Below are 27,869 nucleotides of genomic sequence, written 5' to 3' on the forward strand. Positions count from 1 at the left end.
TTTTCTTTGAAAAAGCAGTGGAGACTGAAATATCAAATATTGCCAATACAGAAACTGAAATGACAGTATCCTTGGTTCAACCTGTATGTCTGCAATGTTAGTGGAATCCTTAGTGGGAGTGATATATCAGCGGTATAAAGGATGTTCAGATGTAGGCACACTAGTGTGACCATTTGGTCCTGTGACTGATGCCCTTCCCACATAACTGTGCATTCAGGGGTTTTAGGCATAACTGGCTGCTGTCAGATTGTATGTTTCAATAGCTGGAAATTGATTTAACATCTCCTTGTTTAGATGACTTCATGAAGCAGGGCCATGGCATGGTCCTGCTCTACACCCTGAAGAACCCCTCCTTCCCAGAGTACATCTTCAGCAGCGACAGTGGAGTCATGTGCCTGGACTTCAACAGTGAGCACCCCCACCTCATAGCAGTGGGCTTCTATGATGGCAATGTGGCCATCTACAACCTGAGGAAGGAAACCTCCCAGCCCAGCTACAAGAGCAGTGCTGAGTCAGGAAAGCACTCAGGGCCAGTGTGGCAGGTAAGGCTGCTTTTCCTTTCCTCTAAATGGGCTTTAAATAGGACAGAGTTTGGGCACAGCTGGAAAAGTGCTGTATGGAGAAAGGTGTTGTTTTAATATATGCATTTCTGGTTGATTATTAAGTTCTTTTTTCAAACTAATTTTGCAATATGCAGAAAAGCAAAGCAACTGCATGAATCCTTGGTTCCCAACAGAAACTAAGCATGGGAGCAAAAGTTTACTATAAACAATCATTTCTCAGTTTTTATTATTATGAATTACTTCTTTTTGGAGAAGAGCTGTATCGTATATACCAGCATGCAATGCTATTTATGTTCCAAATAGAAAATCGCAGGGCAGCAAGTCATAAGCTGTGTATAAAACAAGTATATCAGTTCTAAAAGAGACCTGTTGGGCACAATAAATCCAGGGGCAGCTGCCTGTGGAACTGGCTGCCAGTATGATTCAGGACACACTACCTTGTAGTTGACCTTGTAATTGATCCTGAAGTACTCTAGTGAATTAAGAATTGTGATGTGCAGGTGATGCTCTTAAAGTGATGCCACTCTGGCGTCTGTCACAAAGAGCCACCAGATGGATGGTGCTGTGAAAGATCAGGGTGAATATGCTGCTACATCCAGCTAACTTTGCAGTTATGTCTACGATGTAATCTGAGCCCAGATTGAAGCACTGTAGGTTATATGTGCTTCTGATCTCATTTATAGCAGCAGAATTGTGGCAGCATCTATTTCAACATGGTCTGTATAAGCCCGTTGAGGTGCAGAGGTGTGTATTTGATTTGCCAGCCTAGGCTACAGGTGTTGCTGCTGTAACTATTGCTGCCACCTGATTTAGGCTGGCTAATACAGTCACGTGTCAATGTCCCTTGTACTTTGGCACATGCTGTGTGTGGATTGTCCCCCAGCCATGGCTTCTTATTATTGCATCTTCCAGTATAAGTCCAAGAAATCAAGGGAACCTGATGGAAACTGCAGATGAATGTGGAATATGCCAAGAGCAAGACCTGTGCTTGCTATAAAGAGAGAGTTTATGCAAATGTAACATTTCAGAGAAGGCCTGAATTTTATATTTCCTGCTTGTCTGTCCAAAGCTTTTCCTCTAGCAAATAATTACATCTCTTCTTCCAGGTTAACATTGTACCCCAGCCATGGGCTGTTATTGTAATACAGTGTGTCAGGCAGGCACATACACACACACACGCAGAGAAAACTCTGAGCTTCTCCCACTGCCATTTAGGGTTCCAGAAAAGCCTGGCCAAATAGTAAGTCCTATGTGCAGTTTTTTATGGCCTTACTGCAGCATGCTATGGGAGGTCGCAGTTGTTACTGCACACTATAGATGCCAGAATTCCATATCATTTGTGCCCCAGATGGAATTGGGAAGGACAGGGTAAGCTTAAGGGCTGTTATTAGCAGCTTCATCCCTTCAGACCAGAAGCAGGTACATTCAGGACTGGAGGCAGCCTGTATGGGGTATTTAGAGGTAGGTTTGTGTGTGCCACTTGGCAACAATGTGGCTCAGAAGTGAAAAAAATCATCAGGCACTCTAGGAAGATACCACTGAAAAGGACAGAAAATACATCATGGATAGGGACAGGTGTAGCTATGAGTAGACTGTAGTCCCTGCTTTTTTATTTCACAGATTGAGTGCTAAGAATAATTATTCTGAGTTTTCTCCTGCAATAAGAAAATGCCTCTGAGCAACCTGGCCTAGTGGAAGTAATTCCTGCCCATGGAAGGGAGTTGGAACAAGATGGCCTTTAAGGTCCCTTCCAATCCAAACCGTTCTGTGATTCTGTGATTAAAGTACCAATATTTTTACTAAACTTTAGGATTTTTTACTTGCTACAAAACTTAGTGAGCAAAGTTTGTAGTTAGGTGATTGTACAGTAATCCAGAGAGCTTGTACCTCTGTTGGAAAGATCTGAAATGTAAGCATTTGTCAATATCAGCCAAAATATTTAGAAAAGGTTTTTGCTCCATTTGATGGGAGGAAAATCAACACAGACTATCTGTTAGGCTGAGACATTGGATTGTTATTCCTCATTCAGCATTAAATGATTCTAGAAAGTGATGCCTTGTTTCTCATATTTAGCTCACCAACATCCCAACTAATCTGAAGCCTCGTCTTTGTCTAGATCCTGGACCTCACTTTTGTAGAAAAAGTGAACAAAGTAGAAAAGTAACAAAATTCTCCCAAACAATTAGCTTTTGTTCTCTGGACTGCCTGGCTTCTTCCTTTAGAAACAATACAGCCCTTTCACAATGGAAGCAAAATGGGAAGTGAGTAAAGCAGACTGACAGCTCTTTTCTTGTGCTGCTTCATCTTCAGTGACTTAGTAATATCTCAGTACATTTGCATAAAACAAAGCTGATGTAATATCGCCCATTATGAACAGGAAAACAAAATAATACGCATTTTCTAATTCTGTTACCTAAGAAAGTGTTTCTCTGCCTAATACCACTTTTAAAGAGTGTATACCTATTTTTAAAGAGTGTAACAATGGTTTCTTATGGATTTGGCAATTGTCTTCTATATTAAGTGCTACTACATTGTGAATAATGGAAAATTCTGGCTTGTTTTAAATTACACATCTCTAATTGCTTGCTACTGATCGATGAGCATCCAAATCCAGAAGGGAATAAACACGTTCATAGACATGTGAATGTGTATGCCTGCAGTGCAGTGTGCATAATGCTGTGCATAACCTTAGGTCTTACAGCAGCACAGAACTAGAAATGGTCTCCAGGTCAATGAATTCAGGCCTCTGCCTTTGAATATAAACACCAGCTGAAAAGGAGTCACCTCCTGTGAAACTGTGTCAAAACTGTCATGTTCTGCTGGGAAAAAGCCTATGTGCTGTTAAACTAAACCCTACTTTAATCAACATAATGCTCAAATAGTCAGCAAAATCCTCACACTCCCATCATCTCTGAGTAAGCCTACAAAGCAAGTCCCTGGTCAGTGTATTTTTCTGAGCCAATGGCTCACATCCCAGGGCTTGGCAGTGGATGTTAATGAAGGTGCCAAAGTGGAACAACTGGATTAGACTTTGGCACCCAGAGCCCACAAGAGCAGTATCCTCTGGGAAGAAATGAAACTGTGCTGGGAAGGGGCTGTCAGCATGGAGCCTCTCCCCTTTCTAGCTTTGGAATTTGTTCTTACTTTCTCCTTTCTTTTTTTAAAAAAGATTATGATTAGGGTTTATTTACAGCTGAGAAGACTGCTTTTTCTCATACCTTTCTACATTTTAGGTTTGAAGCATTTGAAAGCTGCAGCAGGTCAGAAACAGGGATTGATAACTGAAACTATCTGCAGTGTCAACGTTTCTGTTGTTCAGTCTCCCTCCTAAAACACATCTTTTTTGACAAATTTGTTTTCAATCTGTGCTTCTAGTTCACTTTCACATCAAGTCAAAGGACGTTATTTCTGCTTGCTGCTGGGCTTGTACAGAGCCAGCACTGCTACAGAGGGTTAGAAATAATTATTTTTTTACTTGCTTAGCATCAGAGTTACTGACTAAATTGTCACTGCAGAGTGTTGACCCTAAGATCTGCAAAGGGAACATTTCTTTTGGCTGTGCTTAAAGCAAATCTCTGCAGTCACAGCGTGGTTTGGAATTGCTATGGAGAGATCACTGGTTAGAAAAGCACCTTTGTTCATTGTTAATTTACTGAAGCTGATTTGGCCTCCCTGAGGAGCCGATGCCATGGAGCTTCAGATGGCATCCTGAGAGAATTATTTTCTGCCTTATTTTCGTGTATGGGAAGAGAAAAGGCTGGCCACTGCTGGCTAATTCTTCACCAAATGCAACTCAGGTTAGATGTGATGCTCATGGTTTGAACAAAAAGGACAAAGCAGGATGGTAGTAGCCTGCAAACTGCAAAAGGAAACTAAAAGAAGTGTCAGCTTGCAGAATAGTTTCCCAGTAGAATTTTCAGAAGTCCCATCTCAAATGTAAGCCAGGTAAAACACACCTGAAACTTGCTCGCTAGAGTTTGCCCTATAATTGTATGATCCCTTCTTCATCTCTACTTTCTGTGTTCCAATCTAAGTCCCTAAATAAGTCTACACTGAACTTTAGCAAGTTCTGAAACCACCTCAGACACACTGAAGTCTTGTTTTGCTGATGGAGTAGATGAAAATCCCTTTAAAGTCAGCATGGCTTGCTGCTGCACACAGCTGCACAAAAAAGCCCTTTCTGGGAAGATGATCATATTTGCTGCACTTAGGAGAAAAAAAAGCATTTTGTTTGTAATCCACAGTCACACCAGCACATTGTTTCATTTCTGATGACGGGCATTCTCCTAAATCTGTCATCTGCAGTCAGACAAACAGATTTTGCAGCTTGCATTGCCTCTGAGATGTTACTGCTTCACATAATATTTTGTTTCTTTGGCTTCAGGCAAACAAATTGTTTGATGCAAAGGAAATAAAAGAAAAATATAAGACAGAAGGTTGCTATCAAGGTCAGAATAAAGATCAGCTGTCTCAGAACAGCCTCAACACCCTTCCTGTTGCCTTCACTGCTAAGAAGCACAAAATAGGTGTTTGCTGGGGGTAGTTCAGTGAAAAAATTCTCATTCAGGTCTGTGAGGGTACTGCTACTGGATAACTCTAGAGGAGAAACAGAAATCTGGAGAAGAAAAGAAAGCAATAGAGACCTGAAATCAAGGAGGCTGGACCCAAGATAGGGATGAGGAGCATCAGGATGTGGGCTGGCAAATGGGAGAATGTAGCTTGAAAGGAAAATAGAACATAAACCTGATGGTGAGAAGCATTTAACACCAAACTTGTACAGTATTGCAAGACAACTGTGTGTCTCTTATAGTAGGTCAGTGCAATATTTGCACAGGGGGCCTTTCTCTTCAGCTCCAGCTTTCTACTACATTTTTCATGCTACCAGCCCTGCCTTGCATATCTGGCCCAGTGCAAACAGGGGAAAAAGTCTAATTAACTTCTGACATCCCAGGAATAAAAGAGGCCACTGTATCCTCACCAGAGAGGTCACTTCACTCATTCTGTGCTTGCACAGAAGTACAGAGGAGTGGGAAAGGCAGCCATGGTCCAGCCAACATGCATTTGGGGTCTGGAGCTCTCAATCCATCAGAGGCTTCCTTGTTGGAGCAGTCCTTAGCTGCAGCCCTGTTCCCTACAGTCAGTTCTGCATACACTAACAGGAAGAGCAGGAGTTGTGCCAGTCTGCTGAGGACCTGACTCCACATCCCTTGCAGAAGCACCATGAGTTACTTAGTGGCCAATGCACCTGTCATGTCCTCAGCCTCTCCTGGAGGGAACTGGGCAGGAAGGGCTGTGCTTGGGAAGAGTTGCTATATGCTTGTGGTAGAAATCAAGGTTAAGATCAACAGCCTTCTGGTTGTCCCTTGTTAGTGGGAGAACTCACTACAGACACACAGACACAGCCCTGCTGGAGGAAATCCTGTCTCCCATGGAGTTAAGTTTTACTGTTTTGTGGAAAGGCTCTGCGGGGTCCCAGAAATTCACACAGAAGCTTTGGGCTCATTTAGGCATTGTGGAGATGCTGGAAATTGCAAGGCACTCCTGTGGCAGAAATGGTGGATAAAGCCTTTTGCAGCATGTTTGTATGTTGTTCAAAGAGTTTGGACACTTTTCAAACCACTCTAAGGTTTGGCAAGGTAAGTGTCCAAATGTCTTTCACAATAATGAATAAAATCCTTGATCCTTTAACTTTGATGGTGTGTTTTTGAGATGGTATCTAACTGTATCTTCTGGAGATTCATTTTCTGTAACTGATTGTTTTTAAATTGTTCCTTGGATGTGGATTCTTGTGGGTTAGAAATTGTCTTGCAAAGCATCCCTCGCAGGTCATGTAATGTTTGTCTAAAAATGAGCTCTTTCTGCTTGGATGCTGTATTTCTCCCTGTACTTCATGCAGATGCTGAACCTTCTGCTCTCACTGTTCCTTGCTCAGTAGATTCTCCTCTTGTAACGTGTTGCTATTCTCCCTTCTCTTCCTTTTACTTTAGATCCAAACCATCTTATTTTGGGTTTTCAGGTTGTTTATTTCTTTTCTGGTGTCTGCAAGCAAAATATAAGAAATTTTCCATGCCCTTTAGTTGCACTGATGCTAGTTTGTGGAGAAAACTTCACTTGTAAAATTTAAAAGTTCATGAAAACCTTGGGATGTTGGAAAATGTTAGCCTGAGATTTAAAATAGCAGAGAAGTTGTAATGCATTTGTTTGGTTGCTTGGATCTTTGAATCTTGTTCTACTGTTTTATAGTGTATATAAATACACTGATGGGTCTTAATGGCTCCAATACAGCCTGAGACAACACAGTGCTGCTCTGAAGAGGATGAAATAAAAATAAGAGAGCGATAATGGCAGAGTGAGAGAGAAGCTGAACAGAGATGGTGCAGGCAACGTCACTTTGACACATACTGAGATGTAGGGAGCCGGGGCTGGTGATGGCTCCCACCCTACTCCCATCCCTGGGGCCATGGGGAGCTGCCATAGCTTGATGTAGTGCCCAGGACTCTCAGCACCCAACAGGCCCCATGGCTGTCTTTCCCAATCCTTGCTGATCTTGTGGTGATGAGAACCTTCTGTCAGATGCTGTCTCTGTTTTAGCACCATCAGATACCTTGGGAGTTTGGATGTCAACCTGCCTGCTATGTGTGTCTGGTTTTCCTGCACATGGAGTGGGAAACTTCATATTTTGTCTGTAAATTGGAAATTTTGCTCCGTGAGCACAGTCAAAATTGAAACCAAGAGCTGTGAATTGCAGCTGGTCAAATACCCCTGAGCTTTGTTGGCCTCTGGCACCCGTCATTCAGCTGCGTGTTGTGTCTGACATGGGAACATGGCTCCTAATGGGACAGACAGGTGACAGTCTAATGCCTGTTTCCTCTCTCCTTGGCTGTTAACATGCCAGACTAATAAATACACTGGGAAGTGCTGCGAGAGGAATAAGCAAGCAGATTCCTGTTGCAACGCTGTGCGAAGCAGAGCATCCGAATCCCAGCAGGAAGCAAACAAACTGAAAGGAGGGCCAGCCTTATCCAGCGCTGTTTATAACTGAGCTCTACTTCCTTCAGATAAATCTGAGTCTCTGAAGCACGTGATGCACAAGCCTCAGGCTGGGCCTTTGCCCTGCATCAGTGGCACTCCCATGATCATGCTCTCTTCTTACTGATGGGTCCCTCCCAATATCACCAAATGTGGTCTTTAGTAGGAGAGGTTTTGCTATCCTTTATCTGTGCCCCAAATTTGTGGATGATCTGTGAACCTGCTGATGCAGTGGGCCTGACTCTCTGCTCCTCTCTGCTGATCTTGCACCCCTGAGTTCCTTGATGCTCAAGACATGGTGCCTGAAGCTCTGAGTCCCAGGAAGATGCTATCAAGGTGGAGAGCATTTGATCTAAGTGTAGGAGAGCAGTATTTTTCAGAACAGGAGTGTCTGTGGGACTAACTAAGATGTGGGAGTTTCTTTTAGAGTGTTTCCTTGTTGCTGGTGAACTCATCTAGCTCTTTTCCATCAGCTATCAGGAAGCTTTTAAGGACTTTGGAGAAGAAAACTTCAGGAATGCTTGTAGTAAAATTTGCAAGTAGCCATCTGCTGCTAGAAGAGAAGAATTCATAAATTTATTGGATGGAAAGTTCCTAGCATTGTCTGTAGCAAATTCCACCAGATAGGCCTGGAATTTGCTGGTACCTGTGAACAAAGTCATCATCCAGTCTCATGCCTATGATGACAGTCTGCAGTTGAGGGCTGCTTCTGGAGCATCCAGGCAGTGCTGGGCTGTGTCTTCTGTTCCAGGAGGTTTTGAGAAGGTTTTGGTTGTCATAGCATTGCTGAAGGAGTTCATCCTCCTGCATCTCTGCTTGGTGAGATGTGGTCCTGCCAAGCTGACTACTTTGGTTGCTGCCTAAATTTTTGGTAGATGAAGCACCTTTGTTTCAGTGCCAGTCTGCAGTTACCAAACCTGTCACCCATCCTGGCCCTTCAAACTGACATATCTATTGTCACAAACATACAGTAGGTAAAGTAAGGAGACATCTGAGTAAATCCCTGCTGCTGCTACAGGTAGGATAGGATAGGATGGCAGGGAGTACCTTAGGTCAGAGTTGCTCATTAAGGATGTAAGAGAAATGCAGGAAGCCCAAACTGACTGAAAGGCATTGGAATCTTTGAACATTTGCTATTCACCAGATTTCTAAACCATTTGCTCTCTAAGGCAAACAGTTCAGCCACGTATTTAACTGTTACTGGTTCACCTTTAGAAAGAGTTATTCTTTGCAGACCTTACCTCTGCAGTGGCTTCTGTCATGGGAGCAACTTTACTTTCTAACTACATTGAGCTGATCCATTCTATCTTCTTGCATGGTAAAATGTCAATAACTTTTTCTAAAAAGGATAGAATAGCCCTCAGAACCCTTCTTTGCTTAGCAGCTCCCTTATCTGCAGATTACTGTCATAGCTGAAACATTTGCATTTAAAAGAAAACAGATTTTAAGATAAAACATTTTTCAATGAATTTATTTTTACATAACAAGTAATTTTCATATATCTCTCTCCATCAGCTTTTACTCACACTGAAAAGACTTGTTTGCTATACAAAGTAGCCTCATCTATTGCAGTGAATGAAGTAGTCACAGTGTGATTGAACATGACATGCAGTAAACATGTGAGAGGTGAGACTGAATTTAAAATCAGACTAAACCTTCCTTTCTGGAAGTGGTGAGCTGTTTGTGAATCACAGAAATGAGAAGCAGCAGAGGCCTTGAGAGTGTCCTTTTCTTCCACTCATGCTATCACAGATGTTGTGTTATCACTCCTGAAGTGCATTCTTCAAAGTGACACTGGGCAGTCTAGCTGTCTTCACCTGTATTGATAGACTGGAGTCATTGCCTACTGTGTCTTACATAGTACACACCTCTTAATGCATGAGAAAAGGATTTCTGCACCCTCCAGCAGTATCACTTTGCTAATTCCCACACCAGTCTCTGATCCTTTTCTGCACTACTGTCACTTAGCCATAAATTCCCTAATTTCTACATGTTTATATGCTTTCTTCTTCCTGTCTGTGTCCCTCTCCCCTTGTCTTTATCACATTTCACCTATTATTTTCAGATTCTGTTCCAGTTTGTTGAGATAACTTTGAAATCTGATCCTAGCAGAATCCTCTGATTCTCAGCTCTGCCATCTGCAAACATTCCATGTATTTTGCAATTCACTATGCTACTTACTAATGAAAATATTGTATAGAACTGAACCTAGGATATTCCCTTTTGGGACCATCTAGAAATGTTCCCCCAAGTGGTCAAGAAATCACTGACTAAACTCCTGGAAATTTATATTAAAGCACTCATCCACTTAATAGTAAATCCTTATATTGCTTCTGAAAACATCACAGGGAGTATTCCAGAATCCTTACAAAATTAAAGGTAAAACACATCTAGTCCTTCCTTTAGGCCTGTTACCCTGAAAAGGAAGGAAATACATTCTGTTTGACCAGGTCATTTTTGATGAAACAATGTGCACTGTTCCTTATCTTCTTATGCTGTACATATATATGGATGACTTAATACTTTGTTCCAGCTCTCAAAGTTCAGCATTAGGCTGACTCATCCACAGTCCTTTAACCTATCCTTTGAGACAGGTTTTGTTTTCTGGGATTTCCTAGGGGCTTTTTTTGCCTTGTTCATATCCTACAGGACCTCTTCTCTCTTTTAGTTTTCATAGGTAATTGCAGTGAAATTCAGAGATTGCTTCAGCTGCTCCCTTAAGCACCCTAGGCTGAATTTCATCAGGCCTTACAGAATCAGATATATCTGCCTGAGCTCCTTAAAGTTAATTTTTTTAAATGTCTCATTGCAATTTATCCTTTTATATGGCACTGAAAGAAGGAAGGTGTTAATAGCTGTTTTACTTATGGTTTGTTATGGGACCTGCCTTCCTTTATCCAATAGAGTCTGAGAGGAAGAGGCTCAGATGAACCTTTTTGGAATATCTGATTTTGCCTCCATGCAAGATTCAGCCTCCTGAGCTGAAAAGTCACTTTTCTGCCAAAAGAGCCTCCAACTGTCTCTCCATGCAGGTGTCTCAGGCAGTGGCAGAAAGGTGATAGCGTCCCCCAACTCACGAGGGTTGCTTTTCACCGTGAAGTTCCTGGATGTGCAAAAACTCATGAGTCTGACAGTGGCAACTGAGCTTTTAGCAGGCTTGTTTCTTCTTGTGTGGGGTCTCCTCTTTAGCTGTGGCTTGACTGACTGCATTTTTACCAGCACTGTTTCTAGACCTCGGGGGTGTGGATGTGAACAGGGACTAAGCTTTTGCAGCAGGGCTTCTGAGAAAAAAAATTAGGGACTAATGTCTTCTAGGACGAGTGTTGACCAAAGCTCTTTACATTTTATATTTTGTTTTATTACTTTTGAGATTTTTCATTCTTACTGCTTACTCTTCCACAGCAGAAATGCTGCCTGATTCCCAGTGTAATAGACAGGAATGGCAAAAAACAGAGATACAGACCAGCAATCTCTTTTGCTGAGCATGCACCACAGTGCAGGAGCGCTTTGTGCTGTACCCTGCTGTGCTGGCTCCAAGATGGGCATGCTGGTCACTCCATGGTCCTGGTCCCCCTCACTGAAGGACCAGCTGGGCATCCCTGCCTGCCTACCTCTGCTTATCTTTGACGGGAAGTCCAGACCCGCACAGAGCCAGAGCACAGCCAAAACTTCTCCTGCCCCAGTGGTATCTTATGCTCAAAGTGCACTTAGGATGCAGGAGCTGCTTCTCCACCAAGTATAGACTTAGCCAAAGAGATTGACTGGGCTGCTTTGATCTTTGACCAGGCTTCACTGAGTTATCACAGCTCTTTAAAATCTTTGTTATTGCCTTCAGACAAAATGAGTCATCTGGATTTAGCTCACTCTTTGCCTTTATCCCAACTAACCATGGTGAGGAGTGAAGCTTTCTGTCTTCCTTTCTCCCACCTCCACACTGGAAAACTTGTCCTGCTGTCCACGTTGGCACTGGGGAGGGACTCCAGACACTGCCCTGTTCCTCACCTCTAAAACTTAATCTGTCTGTCTCTTGAAGTATAAAAACTGATGCAGGAGTTACTTTGCCTGTGAGTGAAGTACCCTGTGCTTTCTAGGTGAGCAAGTGAATAATTTTGGGGAGTCTCTTGTGACTGACTGCAGGAGAGTAGCCTTGCTTCTTGCATATACTCTTCAAAGTGCCTGGGCTTGGCTTTGCTTGTGGTGGCTGGCACAGGATCCTCTGGGAAGTGTCAGGCTTACGGTGCCAGGCTGGGGCACATGATAAGCAGCAAAGGAAGAATAGCTGGCAACGTCCTTGATGGAAGGCATCTGGGGACTTTGTTGTAGATGCACTACTTTGTCTCACCAATGAGGAGGAATAAACTATTTGCTGCAGCAAAACAAAAAGTCAGCAGACTCAGGATAAGCTGAGTGTCCAAGGAGACTTTCACAGTAACAGATCCCTTGGCAAACAGCGGAGACAAGTTACACAGGGAGGAGAATAAACAAAAAAATGGTCATTTGTCATTGGCAGGAGGAGAATGTGAAAGATTTCTTCTCTGCTGGTAATGACTTGATGTTTCTAGATGCTGTTTTGCTGAAAGTTGTTGTCAGGAGCCAACAAGAAACACGTTTGGAGGTGACAGAGGAAAGAAATGAGAACTGTGTCTTAGCTCAAATCAGAAACTGCTGTAAGGGAGTCCAGGAGAATATTTGCACCAGAGCACAGGGGAAATCAGACTGGCTCCAGTAGATATGATCTATGGAACAATTTATTGTAGATCAGCACTTCAGGATGAGCCTTCAGCATGATACTGAGACGGGCTAAAAGACAGGATAGCTGCAAAATGGAGAAAGTCTCCAATATACAGACCAAAGGTGCCAACAGCTGGAATAATGTGTTTGGTTTTGGATGGGTATTCCTGGTTGGAGTTTGGTCTGTCTGTCTCTGCAAGAACCCGCACAGTGTTCATCTGTCACCTGATGACCTGGGTTACTGTGCGATGGATGCAGCCAAACGGCATCCATGAGAGCCTGGGCCCTTGCTAAATCACAGCACGTGTTCAGCTCTTCTACCTTGAGAGAGCCCCAGAGCTCTGCTGGCACTTTGCTTTGGCCCAGGCTGGTGCACACAGACATGGGAAATGTGTTTTGGACAGTGGGTTTGTGTCGGTGCTCTGCTGCCAGGGCAGGCACATCTAGAGCGAGCTGAGAGCCAATTCCCTTGCTGTGTTTGCTTCCTTGATCCAGATGCAGATGTTTGCCAGTGGGAAGCCTTGAGTAAAAGTCTTCAGCCAGTATGAATGTAAGGAGAATTGTCCAAATCCCACTGTTTATTGTGTGTGCCCAAGGTAGGGGGAAAACAAGGTGGCTGGGAGAGGCTGGAGGGCTGGAAAGCACTTGTGGTCCTGTGGTGCACAGCTGGACTTCTACAAGAGACCTACATGGCTCTGTTCAGCTAAGGAAGCGGGTGGGTGAATTCTCTGAGTTGCTGGGCTGGGCAGAATGGCAAGGTCTCTGAGAGGGCCTGTGCATCCACATCAGCTCAGCGCTGACTTACAAAGTAATGCTTCAGGCACAGAACAAAGACGTGTATCTAACACTGAGTACTAGAGAAAAGCACAAAGCTAAGTTAATGACGAGTAAGTGGATGTTGCAAATGAGCTGTGATTATCCTGGGTCATGAAAGGGAAGGAGAAAATATTTGGGAAGTATATTAGAAGTAAAAGGAGTGAAGAATATAAGCTCATTACTAAAGCAAGCTTTCAGCTAGTATTGAGTGTTATGAATAAGGATGAAATATTTGATGTTGTACTGTTTAATCTTACACTAAGTGTCTGAGACTGGCTGCCTAGTGTGATTAATGTAACAAAAGGATAAAAGCACAGGTCAGAGTAGGGAAAGAGCATGTTAAAAAATATTTAGATGAGACATGTTCTTGCTCATCAGCAAGATCAGCTTAAACATACCCTGGAGTACTTAAAGAAGTAGCCAGAGCAATTTCAGACCATTACATGTATTTCAGAATGGTTTTGGTCTACATCCATCCTGCATTTTAAACAGAGGCTGGTGTTTATGTGCAAGTCCATTTACAGATCTGAACCGAGTGAGTACCTCGAGTCAGAGGCAGGGTTGGGGTGTGCTCTGGGGCATGGATGAGGGATAGCATCACTCTGCTGTCCCATAAGGGCCCCCACACATTCATATACCTGTGACATGGGTAGACTGAAATAGGATAGTCTGCTGTCCTCAATCTCAAAGCACTTTTCAATGATGCTGTAGAGCCAATGTCTGGCAAAAAGTTTTCTGTAGGTGCTTTCCTCAAAGTTGCTGTCCTTGCATGTGGGAGGGTCAGTGGCATGGGCAGGGTACCAGAGCCCAGAAAACAGTGTCTGAATTTCACCTAGGCTAGAGGGATCCAAAGCCAGCCACAGGGACAGCCAAAGCCTGGATGATAGCACAGCAGTGCATTGGGCTGCACTTTGGCTTTTAGGAGAAGCATGGCCAGGGAAAGGAGGAAAGATCTCAAAGGGCTGGAAGGAGTGAAAAAATATCTGGAGGAAAATGATTGGGTTGGACCCAGAGAATTACTGACCAGGCAGACCAATTTTGAAGACTGGAAAAGCATTTGAATAAATGGCAATGCTGTTTGTAAATGTCTAGATAATAAGGTGATTCAGAGAAGCCAACATGCATTTGTCCAGAATAAATTGTCAAACCAGTATAATTTCTTTTCTTTCCTTTGTTTCAGAGAAATGGGCCTCATGAAGAAGAGAGAGGCAGTCAAGATTATCACCTCTATCCATCTTGACTTGACTAAAGCTTTTGATCCAGGTTCACACAGTGACATACTTGTAACCAAAATAGAGAAATATAAATTAGGTAAAATCACCATAAAGAGGCAGCTCTGGTGGCTCAGGCAGTGTGCTCAAAGAGCAGTTATACAGAGCTCGCTGTCAGACTCTGAAGGTGCTTCAAGTGAGACCCTCCAGCTGTCAGTTCTGATCTTTTTTTGGATCAATACTTTCATAAACCACTCCAATTACAGAATAGGGAAATCCCTTTGGAAGGACAAGGCACTTTTCAGGACATGATTATGTTCAAAATTATCTTTATAAATTGGAAGAGATTCCCAAAATCAATGTGATGAAATTCAATAAAGACAGGAACAAATACTGCATTTAGAAAGGGGAAATTAAATGAACAGATATGAAAGAAGAGATGGCAGCTTAGGCAGGGTGCCTAAAGGGAAGAGTATAGCAGATCACTGCCAGGGGCCAGCAATGCAATGCTGTTACACAAAGATATGTATCATTTTGATTAATTAGCAAGAATATAAGATAGAGGAGGTTGTAACTCCTGCCTCAAGGTGGCCCTGTACTGTGTGTTTGCAGCTGCAGAGAGAAGGACTGAAGGGAAAGAACAGGAATGGGGAAGGCTTGGGTCCTGAAGGCAGAACCCAGGAGCAATTGGTTTGAGTTGGAGTGGAAAAAAAAAGGAGAAAGGAACAGTGACACAACAGCCTTTTCTTGCCTATTTGAAGACTGTTATAAAAAGGAGAATAAATTGTTGTTCTTTGTGTCCACTGGGGAGATGGTAAGGAGTAGTTGGCTTGACTCTTGATAAAGGTAATCTCCTGTATCAGGGCAGTTAAGCACTGATGTATCTACAGGGAGGTTGTTGAGTGCCTGTTGTTGGAGGCTTGTGAGAGCAGCCTGTGTGAATTGTCGCCAATGGGAGGAGAGTGTCTGATCTTGCCTCAGAGCAGAATAGAAATGCTTTTGGGGTCCCTCCAAACCCTGCATTGCCATGATGGCTTTGCCTAGGAGTGTACTGATTGCCAGATTGGCACTGGAAGGAGTTTGTCCCCAGGTCATATTGGCAGGGAGTTTCCTCAGCAGCCCAAGGAGTTGTTTGCCTGGCAAAGTCATCTGAGCATCTTACTTGGCCAGTTCATATAAGTGTGACCTGGGGATTTGATAATGCCTTTGTCTTTCCTCTTCTCTACCTATAGCAGATTTTATTATTTTCTTTTTCAGGCATGGGATAAGTAAAATGTTCTTATTTTGTGTAGGGCCGTCAGCAGGGCCGTGGTACTGCAATGCTAACAAAGGGCTCCTTGAATGATAATTAATAGAAAGGGAAGGAATTGCTCATCAGTCAATGTGCACGTGTTGCATGTGGCACCTCACACTTGAGTTTTGGCAAGGCAAGGGTGAGCCAGGGGGATCTGTGTTTGCAGTAGCTGATGTCACCTCACAGAACTGCAGGCAGAGCCTGCACCATGCTCAAATCAGCCTCCTGGCCCCTGTGGTTTTGACCAATTGCATTGTGTCAGTGCAAGAAACTAACAGCCTGTGTGCCATGAAAACTGATCAAGCATTACTTCTTTCATAGGAATGACATCAGAAACATAGGAGCGTTCAAATCAGATTGGATAAATGGTCTAATCTCCTGCTGCACAGGAGTCATTACCACCTGCCATACATAAAAATGATAGTATTTTCTTGCTAGAAATGAATGGATTATGGCCCTGCTAACCTGCTGTACATAGTAACGAACATGCCGGTCTTAATATCTATTAATAAATCAGGTTTTGAATAATCTCAACTTCTTTAGAAATAAACAGGCTTTAAGAAATGAAAAGTGGTAGGTTCTTCTAACAGCAATGAGTTTCACGCACAAATTTTGTGCTACAAAAATAGTCAGGTTAAAGATTACACTGTAAAAATGGCAGCCAGATACTTGCTTTTGTTACAGATGTCATCATGATCAGGGACAGAAAATGCTTGCTGCTTTGTGTTTGCTTGTCTCTTCATTGCTGTTTGCATACACTTTCCTTTTTCAGGTGCTTCTTTACTCTTACTGTATCATAATTGAACTTTTGCTTTAAATCATTTCACACAGCCCAAATCCTGGTTTGATTATCACATGCTTCAGGGAAGAATTAACTTCTTGCCACTACACAGTTTCCTAGTTCTCTCCTCAAGTGCTCCACCCCGCACAGCGTGGATGCTGCTCATGACAGGAGGTTGTGCCATGTTGACAGGCCTCTGGGAGCAGAGAAAAGGCCAGTTCTGAGCAGATGCCCGACTTGATTGCAGTATCATGAGGGCTAATTACTCTAATAAGCATTTATGGGATTCAGAGATCAGGAGGAAAAAGATCACAAACACTATTAAGGTGTCAGAGGTGTTGAAGGAAAATTGAAAGTATTAAGTGCAAATTTCTCTTTTCTGAAATTCAAGCTAACATCACTGAGAGCTGCTGATAGTCATCTGAGGGCAGAGCCTGATGCCCCTGAGGGACTGTTTTCAAGCTGTCCACAATATGTACCTAACTCAGCTACTGTTGACTGCTCTGAATGTACTAGCAAAAGTACCCCGAGCAAGTCAACCTACTTACACTCTGGGGCTGGTGAATCCAGTCAGCTGTGGGTCAAGAGAAGTAGATGAGACACCTAACCGAGTACCAACAGTAGACAACTTGAATAGGTCTCCATCAGAGAGAGGGTATTTGGATTGGGAAAACCCAGGGGAAAACCTCTTTGCTTGGGAAATGCTGAAAAGAGTTGGATTGAGAAAACCCCCCATCAGCTCATGATAGCAGTTGTGTTGTTGGTCACCTCCAGATGAGGTTCCTGCAACACACTGTGTTCGTGTAGACATGAGGACTCAGTTGTGTATGAACAGGGTGATGGGGGTGGACTACAGCTGCTGAACCTTCATCCATGTATTTTTCACTGGTGTGATGGGCTGGGAAGCGTGACTCTTTTTCTCAAATATTTGGGTAAGTTAGCTGACGAGAAAGAATATGAGTTAGAGTCGAGCTGTGTTGGACATACAAAAACATCTTATTGTCAGACAGTTTTAAAGTGACATTTTTAAAATCTCTGACTGAAAAAATGACCCTTTTTCTGTGCCCAGTATGAGGCATGTTGGGCATGTTTTTGTAACCAGTCCCCCTGAGCTCTGCATTTCTCACTTTGAATTAAAACTCCTCACTACACCAAACCCTTCATCTGAGGCAGCCGCTGGTGTCTGTCACTGTCAGCAGTAGCTCATGATCCAAGGGAGATATTCCTGGAATAGATATAGCCAGCATATTTTGTGCACAATGGCCAGCCTTGGCAATCACTGTGCTGTTGAACCTGTCTTTTTATCATTAACCATTGTATTCTGGGCCATATTGAATTATGCCTTTCCTTTAATGCCAGATAGCAGAAGTGGTTCCACATGGAGATTTACAATTTCACCTGTGCAAGGATGTTCAAAGGTATAGGCCATCCAAGGCTCTTCAGTTGTATCTTGCAGGCATGAAACTGCATTTTGATATATTCTCAAATGGATTCCTTTTAAGTTTTTTTTTTCCTTCCTCAGAGTAGTGTGTAATAGCTAGGAAACCTTTTCTCTAGAGGGTTAACTACTCGTTGCTGAGTCTCTTGCTGAATTTTCATGCTCTACAGAACTTAACAGTATAAACAATTTTACTAAAGAGAATTAACAGGTTTTCCCAAGGAACTGTCATAGGAATACCCAATCTGTGTAATTGAAGTATTGAGAATACTACTTGTTTTCTGGAATAGGTACCAGATAAATAGATGGTCATGGATATAGTATTTGGTAAGCTCTAGGATAATCATGCCCATTTATCATGTTTATGGGATGATGTTTAGGGAACTTTATCTACTGGATTGTTTGGACAGGAACAGATATACCTTTGAAAAGCTCAGCAGAACCTTCTGAAGTGATTGTCCCCATCCTGAACTGACAGATGCCCACAGGAGTGTGTGCTGACAGACCCAGTGACAAGTCATCCTTTTCCCCTCATTCTGATTGAATTCCCAGATCTGAAAATCGAGCATTCTTAATGCTTTTGGTCTAACTGAAATATCTCTTCTAAACTGTAAGCCATTTATCTGAGTTCTAATGTCTCCTGCTGAACTGTCACAGTCAAAAGGTAAATTTCCTTACCAGGCAGACAGAAGGTGTAGGGAGGATTTCAATGTTAATGGAGATGTTTTCATCTCCCTGAAGCAGAAGTTCCCCAAGGACCCCTGTCGCACATTGCTTGCAAGGGCTTGTCTGTGCCCCACGTAGGAACAGAAAGCTAATTTGAGGTTGGTTGTCTGGCTGAAGGGTAAGCATATGGCGCTGCACTTGGAGTAATTAATCAAATGTGAAGGAGTTAGTTTTTGCAGTGCCTGGAGACCTTTCTGTGGCAGTGGTCATAGTGTTTGGAGGTGTCTTGGGGGTCTCTGGGATGGTGTTGTGCCATAGTGCAAGGTGCTAGTGAGTAGCTCAGACATCCCACAAGGGCTGTCCTTGACGGCATTGATCCAGTCACTGCTGGGGGAGATGGCCATGAATAGATGCAGAGTCTCTAAGTGAGGGGCTTTACCCCCTTGCTGGAGCATCCTAAAGGAAAGTGAGTGACAACACTAAGCTGAAACTGCCTGTGGAGGTAAGTGTTCATACCTGCCATGCACTCTGGGTTGGAAATCATCTGTTCTTTAGGAAGGATTTCAGAAGACCCTGCTGAGGGCATGGGACTCTATCCTGCTGAGTGCCCGGTGCTGACTGGAACTGTCTTATTGTTTCTTCTTGTTTTAAGGTCAAGTGGCAGAAGGATGACATGGACAACAATTCAAACTTCTTCTCTGTCTCCTCAGATGGAAGGATTGTTTCTTGGACTTTAGTTAAGGTAAACAGTGGGTGGCAATTCCTTTTTCTAGTCAGTCAAGTTATAATCAATTGCCCTCAAAATGTCAATGATTTATTGATCACTTTCTTCTTTTGGAGTACATGTGTTGATAGAAAGATACCATTAATGTCCCAAAATGACTCTTAAATTTGGGTCTCTGAATCTCAACACGTGGGTTTTTTTCTGTTAGCTATTTCATTTTACATTTGAAGATTTAAAATATTTTACTAAAAAATAATTGAATTGCCCTAAACATCAGTCTGAAGCAGCTGACCCATTATTCCCTAGGAGGAAAAGAAATTTCTTTACATCCTTGGATGCTCATTTTTCCATGTTATACCAAGCTATCAAGGCTTGCGTGTTCTGAAATTTTTAGGCCTTGCTGCCATTGCAGGATTCACGTCTAGCATTATATGTTAATCTTACTGTCATGTTCACTTCAGGAGCAGGAACCTCTTCTAATGAACAGGGTAGGCACATGCAGAGGGCACAGATTTTGAAGTTATTTTTCATAGACTCCTGCAGGTTCACACATGCAGTTTCAGAATTAAAAATCCCTTCTTCAGGTGCGTCCCAAGTGCTTCTCCCAAGAGAGCTGTCAGAGGTCTGTAGAAAAGGACAGGCTAACAGTATCCCAGCACTCAGCTCCCAGCACTTTATCCCTTGAATAGAAATGCCCAAAAGATTTGTTTTGAGGTGGGCAATACATGCCTACAGCCAAACACATCCAGTTGAGGCTACTTGGCAGATTATGCTTATCAGCTGAGCCCCAGTAACTGAATGTGCTCAGCATGGAGTCACCTTAGGAGGTGGGAAACACTGAGTGAAGCCTCTTCAGAGAAATGCTGCAACTGGGGCAACCTAAGAGTCTACAGATGGACTCTGGTAGCAACTCACCTGCTAGAGGGAATACTTCTGTGATTCACCATTGCTTAACTGTGTTCCCACATCATAAACTATGTTTTTTCTGTCCCTTGAGCATGTAGATATTCCTTCCTAAACATCCTTGGCGTGACTTCTAAGATCTGTATCCACTTAGCATGATGTCATTTCTGCTTATTCCTTGCATCACTGTAATAAACTTGGCCATACACATGTGAAAAGCACCATTTTAAGATTTTTTTTTTAAGTGAAGTTACCTCTGAAATTGTCAGAGCTGGTATGTACCTAGTAGGCAGGGGAGGGAAAGAGCAAAATTTTAGGTTCTGTCTGCATTTTTTTTTTTGGACAGAGATTCAACGGGAAAGCAAAAAACAGAATGAAAAGGGTGTTTTGTTACAGTCTGTGGTTTTGTATCCAGCAAGGGGAAATGGACAATCTGCTTGAATTCCAGTTTTCCAAAAGAGCTATCCCTGGGTTTTATTTAGAATAAAATTGAAGATACTCCAGAGGTCTTCTATTCTGCAAATCCATAGTGCAAATAGGCAATAAATGAAAGAGTGCTTTGTTAATCTTTTTGACAGGACTATCCAGAAATAAAGCTTCTTCAAACACTGATAGCTGTTTGACACTTCCAAAGCTGAGAGCACAAAGCGAATGAATTCATTCTTACTTCCAGCTGAATATTTGGCAAGCCACAGTCAAGATTTGGGTAGAAGAGTTGTTAAATACTAGCCAGGAACATTTGATCTACCTTGACTGTAGTGGTTGTCTCTGTTAAAAATGATCACAAGCACTGTGGACAAACTTCGTGGAACAGCACATGAACTGTTTTGACTTGTCTTTGGGTTATCATAAAGGTGTAAAACATCAAGGAAGGATGAAGGACTTCTGCAGCTGGATGACTTTTGTGTGCACATGTTGCCTATCAAAAAGGAGAGATATCAGAGCCACTTCAAGGAATTGTTTGGGATTCAGCATGGCATCGCTTCTCAGGCTGATGCTCAGCAATCCCAGGTTTGATTAGTAGTCATAGTTCATCCTCCCTATGTGACCTGGAGCTAAATTACTGAACAGCTCTGGGCCTCCTTAATTACTTGAGGCTAATAACAACTAAAGGAAAAAAAGCAGCTGCAAGGCCTGATTCACTAATGCTTACAAAGTGTTCTACAATTATTAGGCAGAAGCAACATATTATTGCTCAGTATTCCTGGAAGGCCAAACTGTCAGCAGTTTGTTTACCCAGAGGAATCTGCGAATAGCTCTAGTGACAAATAGCCCTGGGAGCAGATGCATTTTTCAGGCTGTGAAACTGTTTAAAAGATAAAAGCAGCACAACTGGGAAATCTGCACAAGTAAGATCCTTTGTGGAGGAGAGGGGCTACAGAAGCTGTCCATGGGGGCTTTGGCCTGGTGGAGGGGCTGGAAGTTACCTTCAGAGGAAGGTTGCAGAAAAGTGTGTGCTAGAAAGAAGGTCTCCTGTTGTTTGTCTTTCTACCAGAACACAGAGATAGTGTGTTAGCACATCTCTGGGCCTGCCATACTGGGTATATCAACATGATCAGCTGTAGGCAGCTTCAGAGCTGACTCGTAACCATCAGCCATGGTTCGGACAGACCACGTGCTTTCTGGAGAGCAGGCACAGCAGAGGCAAGTGCCTGCTCGACATGTCCTGACTGCACTCCCAACAGCCCACCAGCACTATTTGGATGTGCAGGGGAATATGTTCTGCTCCTGGTTGCTCTGGGTACTGCACTTTCCAGTTCTAGCTCAAATACACCAGTGTATATGGCCTCTTTCTTAACATCTCTCCTGCCTTTACCGACTGAATTTTACTTGTTGTAACCCACATGCTACAAGAAGAGCTACTAAGGTAGAACTCTGCAGGAGTTTGTCATGCTTCTTGCTGCTCTCTCAGCAGAGAGAACAATTTACTGCCATCATTAGGCCAGGGCACGTGGGTGTGCAGCAGTGAGAATTAGTGAGAAGGAAGTACATTACTTTATGGGTTTTGACCTTTCTTGAACCTTCCGTAAATTTGTACCCCCAGAATACAATGAAAATGCCTTATAGAACATTGTCCTCTGTGAACTGCAGTAATGAATGCAGATGCTCACAAGGTCTTCTCCCACGTTCCTCAACATGGAATTCCCTGGGATTGACTTTGCCAGGCAGAATCTTATTTTCTACCCGAGTCCTGCTCTGGGCTTAGAGAAGCTTCAACTACAGCTTAATTCACTGAGCTAAGAAGTTATGTTTTGTTCTCACAGTGCTCCAGTGGGAAATCTGCAGATTCATTATAACATCCAGTCTCCACAGCCCACACTGCTCACTAATCTTTAGTTCTTTGTTCTTTTTATCACAGAATCAGAGAATCACAGGATGGTTGGGGTTGGAAGAGACCTCTGGAGCCCCAGGGTATTCCTATATTCACAACCAACTCCATTCTGCAGTGGTATTTTAACTCCCAAAGCTAGTCTAAGAGTGTATCTGCCCTCTGGTAGTTTCCTCATATTCACCCATATTGTGTCTATTTTCATCTGTCTTCTGTCTCCCACCTTGACTATAAACTCTTCAGGACACGGACCTTTGTCCCTCTTCATACACCACCTTGCACAGCAGTGCGGTGGCTGGTGATGAGAGAGCTCTTTAGAGCTCTGTTGAGAACAGCAACATGGGGCACTTTTCCCTTGGGGAAGCTGCTTGTGTGCTGTTATTTGAATTTCAGAGCCCATGAAGTACTGGGAGCTGAGGCTTCTCTGGGGATAAGAGGAAGATGTTAAGAAGCAAAGACTGGCAAGGTGTTTAGTTACTATCCATTAGTGTGGGGTTTAGTGTGGGGTTTAGTTAGCTCCACGAGAATATGAAATACCAATCTTGAACCACACAGGGTGACTTAAGTAAACACAGTGATTTTCTGACTATGTCAACCTCCGCTAAAGAACATTGACCCTGAAACCCGAAGTTTTCCAGGTCAGCAGCATGTGTTGAGGTAATTTACCAGTGTCTCTCAGTCCTCCTGCACCAAAGCATCAGTTTCCTGAAGGTGTTGTGTAAAGCAGAATGTTAGCAAGTTGCCAAATGTGAAACATTAAGCAACTTTTGGACAGCTTTTTAAAATTCCTCCATAAAATTTGCCATTCCAAAGTACTGAATGTCTCTGTATTGTTGCTGCAAAGCGTGTTATTCATGTGGAATCTCCTCTGCCTGCAGAATGAGCTGGTTCATATGGATGTCATCAAGCTGTCAGGAGAGGGAACGATGCAGGGGCCAGAGGGGCTGCAGCTGCAAACACTTGGTAAGAGCCCAAGTCCTTGCCATGCTGATTAATTACTGACACAAAGCCTCTAATCAGTCATTCTGGGAAATTAAATTTGGGAGCAGAGTGTTGAGATGGAAAGGAGCTGAAGGAGGGTTACGCCTCCTTGCTTTCATCATGTCGTAGGGCAAAGTCTGGCTGGAGCAATGGCCACTAATTGAGTCACATTTTGCTGGTTACATATTGTCTCTACTTGCATAAAATGAAGAATTGACCATTAATTCAAAAAATGTCCATTTCACTGGAATATCTCTGTGTGAATAAGGCACAGGCATTACCTGTATATGTCAAAATTAAAGTCAGTTTGTTCCTGCCAGACATTAATCTAGACTGGCAAAATCAAGATGAAAAACAACCTTTGCCCTTTTCTGAGTGCACAGCTCACCCAGCCAGTGTTGGGATGTGCCTCATCAGATTTTAGCTCTTTAAAAGCACAGCATCTGTTCTGATCTACTATGTTAGGCTCCCTCCAGAGACAGTGGAGTCAGTGCAGCCCTTCTAGGCTGAATCTTCTCATCCTGACCATCCCGTGTTACAGACAGGATGGGATGAGTCAGCTCTGGAGGTCCTGGATTACACAAGAGAATCCTTAAAGGGGGGAATCTTATCATCCTTCTGCACCTGCTTTTGGCTGAGAAGATGGGACTTGTGTTTGGAGGCTGCCCTTACTCTGCATTTAAAAATTGCTATGTTTCTAGGCTAGTGACTGCTGAACAGTTTGCTAGTGAGGTTTGCAGCACCATATAGGTTGCAAAAGACCAGCTAAAGCAGTACACTGCAGAACTCTCAGGGGCTTTGGGATTATTTGTTAGTGTTACTGGGAAATGGATTTTCAAACACTTGTCTTGAATATTTAGCAATCTATTTAAATGTTAAAAGTTCAGAGGGTATTAGAGAATTGAAATTATCTTAACAATTCCTTTGATAACTACATTTTATTAATGTTAAAGACATAATGTTTAAGACAGCTGCAGAAAGTTCTCTGTAACTATGTGCTTCTGAGCCTTGTCTGCTTGTCCCTGTTTCTCATCTGGTGGTTGCTGTAGGTGTCCCTGTGTCCCTGATGGTCGACAGCCTCAAATTGCTCTGGCACTCAGCAAACATCTCATCTCCTGCTCAAGAATCCCTCTGAAGTTTTCTTTCACCAACATGTGAATTGGCTTTCTTGGATGATGACGCATCTGCCTCTGGAGCAGAAGCCTCAAAGTTTCAATGAGTCACATCCTGTTGTGGTTGACACCTGTTTTAACACAGTTCACGATGTTGCCCAATTCAGGGCTTCCGACATTAACAAGATCCTCTGTGCCTAGCAGAGGCTTTCTTCCCAAATCACATCCTTTGCTACTGGCTTTACTGAAGTGAGCCTGCTAAATGGATTCAGAGTTAAGGACAAAAAGAGCACAGGGAGGTCTGATGTGGTGATTCCCCTCTGGGCTCTTTTATGCATGGGAAACCATTTATATTTTTGTGGATACTAAAGGAACAGAAAATATCTCTTCTTTCCTGATAGGAGGGAGGCCTGAACCACAAATGCTTGCATTTGTACCAGGCATTTTTAATGCTTACCAAAATGAATCCCAGTCTAAACTGTTCTTCCAGTTCCCTTCCAGTTCTTTCAGTTCCCTTTTCCCTGTCTCCATCTTGGCTTTTCAAATTTCAGGTCTTGGGGACAGGCACAGCTTGGAAAGTGCTAGCAGAGGGGTGACTTTGATTTCTTCTGGGAGCTTCTGGCTAATAAATCACTTCTGAAAACACAGGCAGTGTGTGTTTACCATAGGCAGGGAGCATGTGCTGGCCAGCTGAACCACTTCTCTGTCTGACAGACCTTTTTTCTGTTAACAGGTTGCGGGACATCGTTTGATTTTCACAAAAAGATAGACTATTTGTTTCTCGTTGGTACTGAAGAGGGAAAGATCTATAAGGTAGGAATGATTCTTTATTCTTTGTTTTACACCCTCTGACCCATATGTGTCTTTCAGGTTCATAATCTGAACTGTTTGCTCAGGTGGTAACAAAGCACAACTTTAGAGCCTGGTCCTGCCCTGAGATGCCTGTGGTGAGCCTGAGACCAGCACAGTGCCACAGAGGGTCACAGGGAGCTCTCTGCAAAGGCCCAATTAAGACCCTATTTTGCAGAAACATTTTTCATGCAAACTGCATCCCAGAAAATGCTTTGTGGATTGCAGCTGTGCAAGGGAAATGCTAAGTATGATCAGAGCAGAAGTTAAAAGGCATTGATCCTCTGTCCTCATGGTTACAGGGAAATGGAAGGAAAAATATCAGAGCATTTCCTTTGTAGTCCTGTTATCCCATGAGCAGTGAGGCTAATGAAGCCATATTTCCCATGGATTAATGTCCTGCAGCCTTTCCCTTCCACAATTACACAGAATCATAGAATCGTTTAGGTTGGAAAAGACATCCAGTCCCACTTTCTCCTTGCTCTATCTCCAGTTCTTTGCCACCCACACAAACCTTTCTCTTCCTGATCACCCCATGCTGTCCTCAGCCCAGTGATTCCACCTCCACACTATAATCCTTGGTTCCTGCAAACACTGCTGGCTACCTCCCCTCCAGTGCCCTCCTGCAGCGTGATGCCTTGGTGCCCAGCTCCAGCTGGGAGCTGTCAGCCAGCCAGCTCCAACCATGTGGTGAGGGCAGCAGCCAAGCTGTGCTTGCCCTTTCCGCACTGGGGCCACTGCCCAGATGTTTGTACTCCGTGACCATCCCTTTTCATAGAATGTGTAGGACCTTAATATTGCCAAGTCCCACATGCAGCCAGTTTTGCCTTAAATTGCCAGCAAGGTCAAAGGTTGTTTGTGAGGAGAGGTGAGCAGACAGGACACAGATGTCATGTTTTCTTGAGAAATCAAGTTAAATATAGGAAGTTTTGAGTTCTGCTGTATTTAGCCTTGGAAATAAAGCCAATAGCCTCTTACTCATACATTTGTTTTTTGCACAGCATTCCTCTGAGCTGGCTATTAAATCTGTAGCCATAGCCCTTCAAGTGTAGGTGGTGGACCATCAGCAAGAGGCTGACATGCAGAGCAGATGCGTCCAGCCATCCCTAGAGGATGATGTAAACTCCTTCCTTGTATCTCACCTGCAAAAGGAACAGGAAACAGAATAAGAACCTAAAGGAAATAATATTCTGAAATCAGTATTTAGGCAAGTTGTACTTAACAAATATGTGTCCCTTCCAGAGGGATGATGCTGGTTGAAATCTCTCCCTTTGCCAGATAGTATCTAGGGAGGATTTCTGAGTAGCGATCACTTGCTTTGGACAAGATGGGCGCAGAAAGGAGGTGGGAGGAGTGGAGGGGATGGTGAGCTGTTGGGCAGTGGGCACTGAGGTAGGTGCAATGGCTTTTTGTTGATGCTTTCAGGATACAAAGCATCTGTACAGTCATGGGCAGATGTTCTGAGTACCCTGGGTATTGTACTCTAAATTGATGGGTACTGCTGTACTAGTACTGCTGTACTAGACTATGGTCTAGTCCTGATCAAAAGGCAGTAGGAAACCATGTTTTAAGTTCCACTGTGTTGTAAGTGATGGGTGTTGGTGAGTTTGACAGTGGATGTCTGTGTGAGGTGAGGGCTACCAGTTACCCTTCAGGAGAAATGTTCAGGCTGGTATCCTGGTTGGGTTCCATAGGAAAGGAAATTCCTCATGGAAGAGCACTGGATAGGAAGAGAATTTGGCAGCATTTACCTTGAAAAAGTTGTAGGTATTTCTGCCTTGAATGATCTTCAGTGAAACAAGAGCTAGGGTGACATTTTAAAATAAGAAGTGATCTCAGCCATGAAGCCCTGCAGATATTTTAACCACTTATTGGATGGACAAATGCAGAGAGATACTGTTACAAAGGATCCTCCCTTTCACAACGTTCTTGCACTGGTGAGCCTTAGTGAAAAGTGGGACCACTCTCACATTGTGCAACACTGCCCTATAAAACTCTGGTCTTCCCATGGGCAGGAAGAGCCAATCTTCCATCAGATTGTAGGAGTTAACACTGGGAAGAGAAATCTTGTGTCTAGCACAAGTAGCTATCTATATCTCCATAGTATCTACAAAAACATGCTGAAGAGTGGTTGCACCCTTAGCATCCCCCAAGAGTTTGCTACAAACAGTTTCAAAACTTTTGGCATCAGCTGCTGCTCCAGACATTTCTCAAGGACTACCATTATGTGCTTTATTGAAACACTGCACATGGGAACCCATTACTGGAGCTACCTGTGGACTGCCTCCTGGAGCCTTGCTCTGCTTGGGTGCTGGGGGCAGGGACGGTGCCACAGCAGCCTGAGTAACTCTCAGTTCCTGAAGCTGCACTGGGTGAGATGCTCAGGTCTTTGCTGCACTTGCCCTTGCCACTGCACGTTGAGTGAGAGGGACAGACTCTTTA

General features: G+C 43.3%; 1 protein-coding gene across 5 annotated transcripts in view; it reads left to right on the plus strand.

The window, feature by feature from the left end:
* DNAI1 (dynein axonemal intermediate chain 1) overlaps positions 1–27,869 on the plus strand; it is a 140,761-nt gene that overhangs the window by 66,404 nt on the left and 46,488 nt on the right. For 4 of the 5 annotated variants that reach the window (XM_064641392.1, XM_064641391.1, XM_064641388.1 and 1 more), the window contains exons 13-16: positions 295–542; positions 19,182–19,271; positions 23,364–23,448; positions 25,312–25,391. In XM_064641392.1, coding sequence (XP_064497462.1) covers positions 295–542; positions 19,182–19,271; positions 23,364–23,448; positions 25,312–25,391 — 503 coding nt within the window. The remainder of the gene's footprint in view (positions 1–294; positions 543–19,181; positions 19,272–23,363; positions 23,449–25,311; positions 25,392–27,869) is intronic. The other variant, XM_064641389.1, reaches the window with a different exon arrangement.

The sequence above is a fragment of the Pseudopipra pipra genome, chromosome Z (assembly GCF_036250125.1).
Source record: "Pseudopipra pipra isolate bDixPip1 chromosome Z, bDixPip1.hap1, whole genome shotgun sequence".
Lineage (NCBI taxonomy): Eukaryota > Metazoa > Chordata > Aves > Passeriformes > Pipridae > Pseudopipra > Pseudopipra pipra.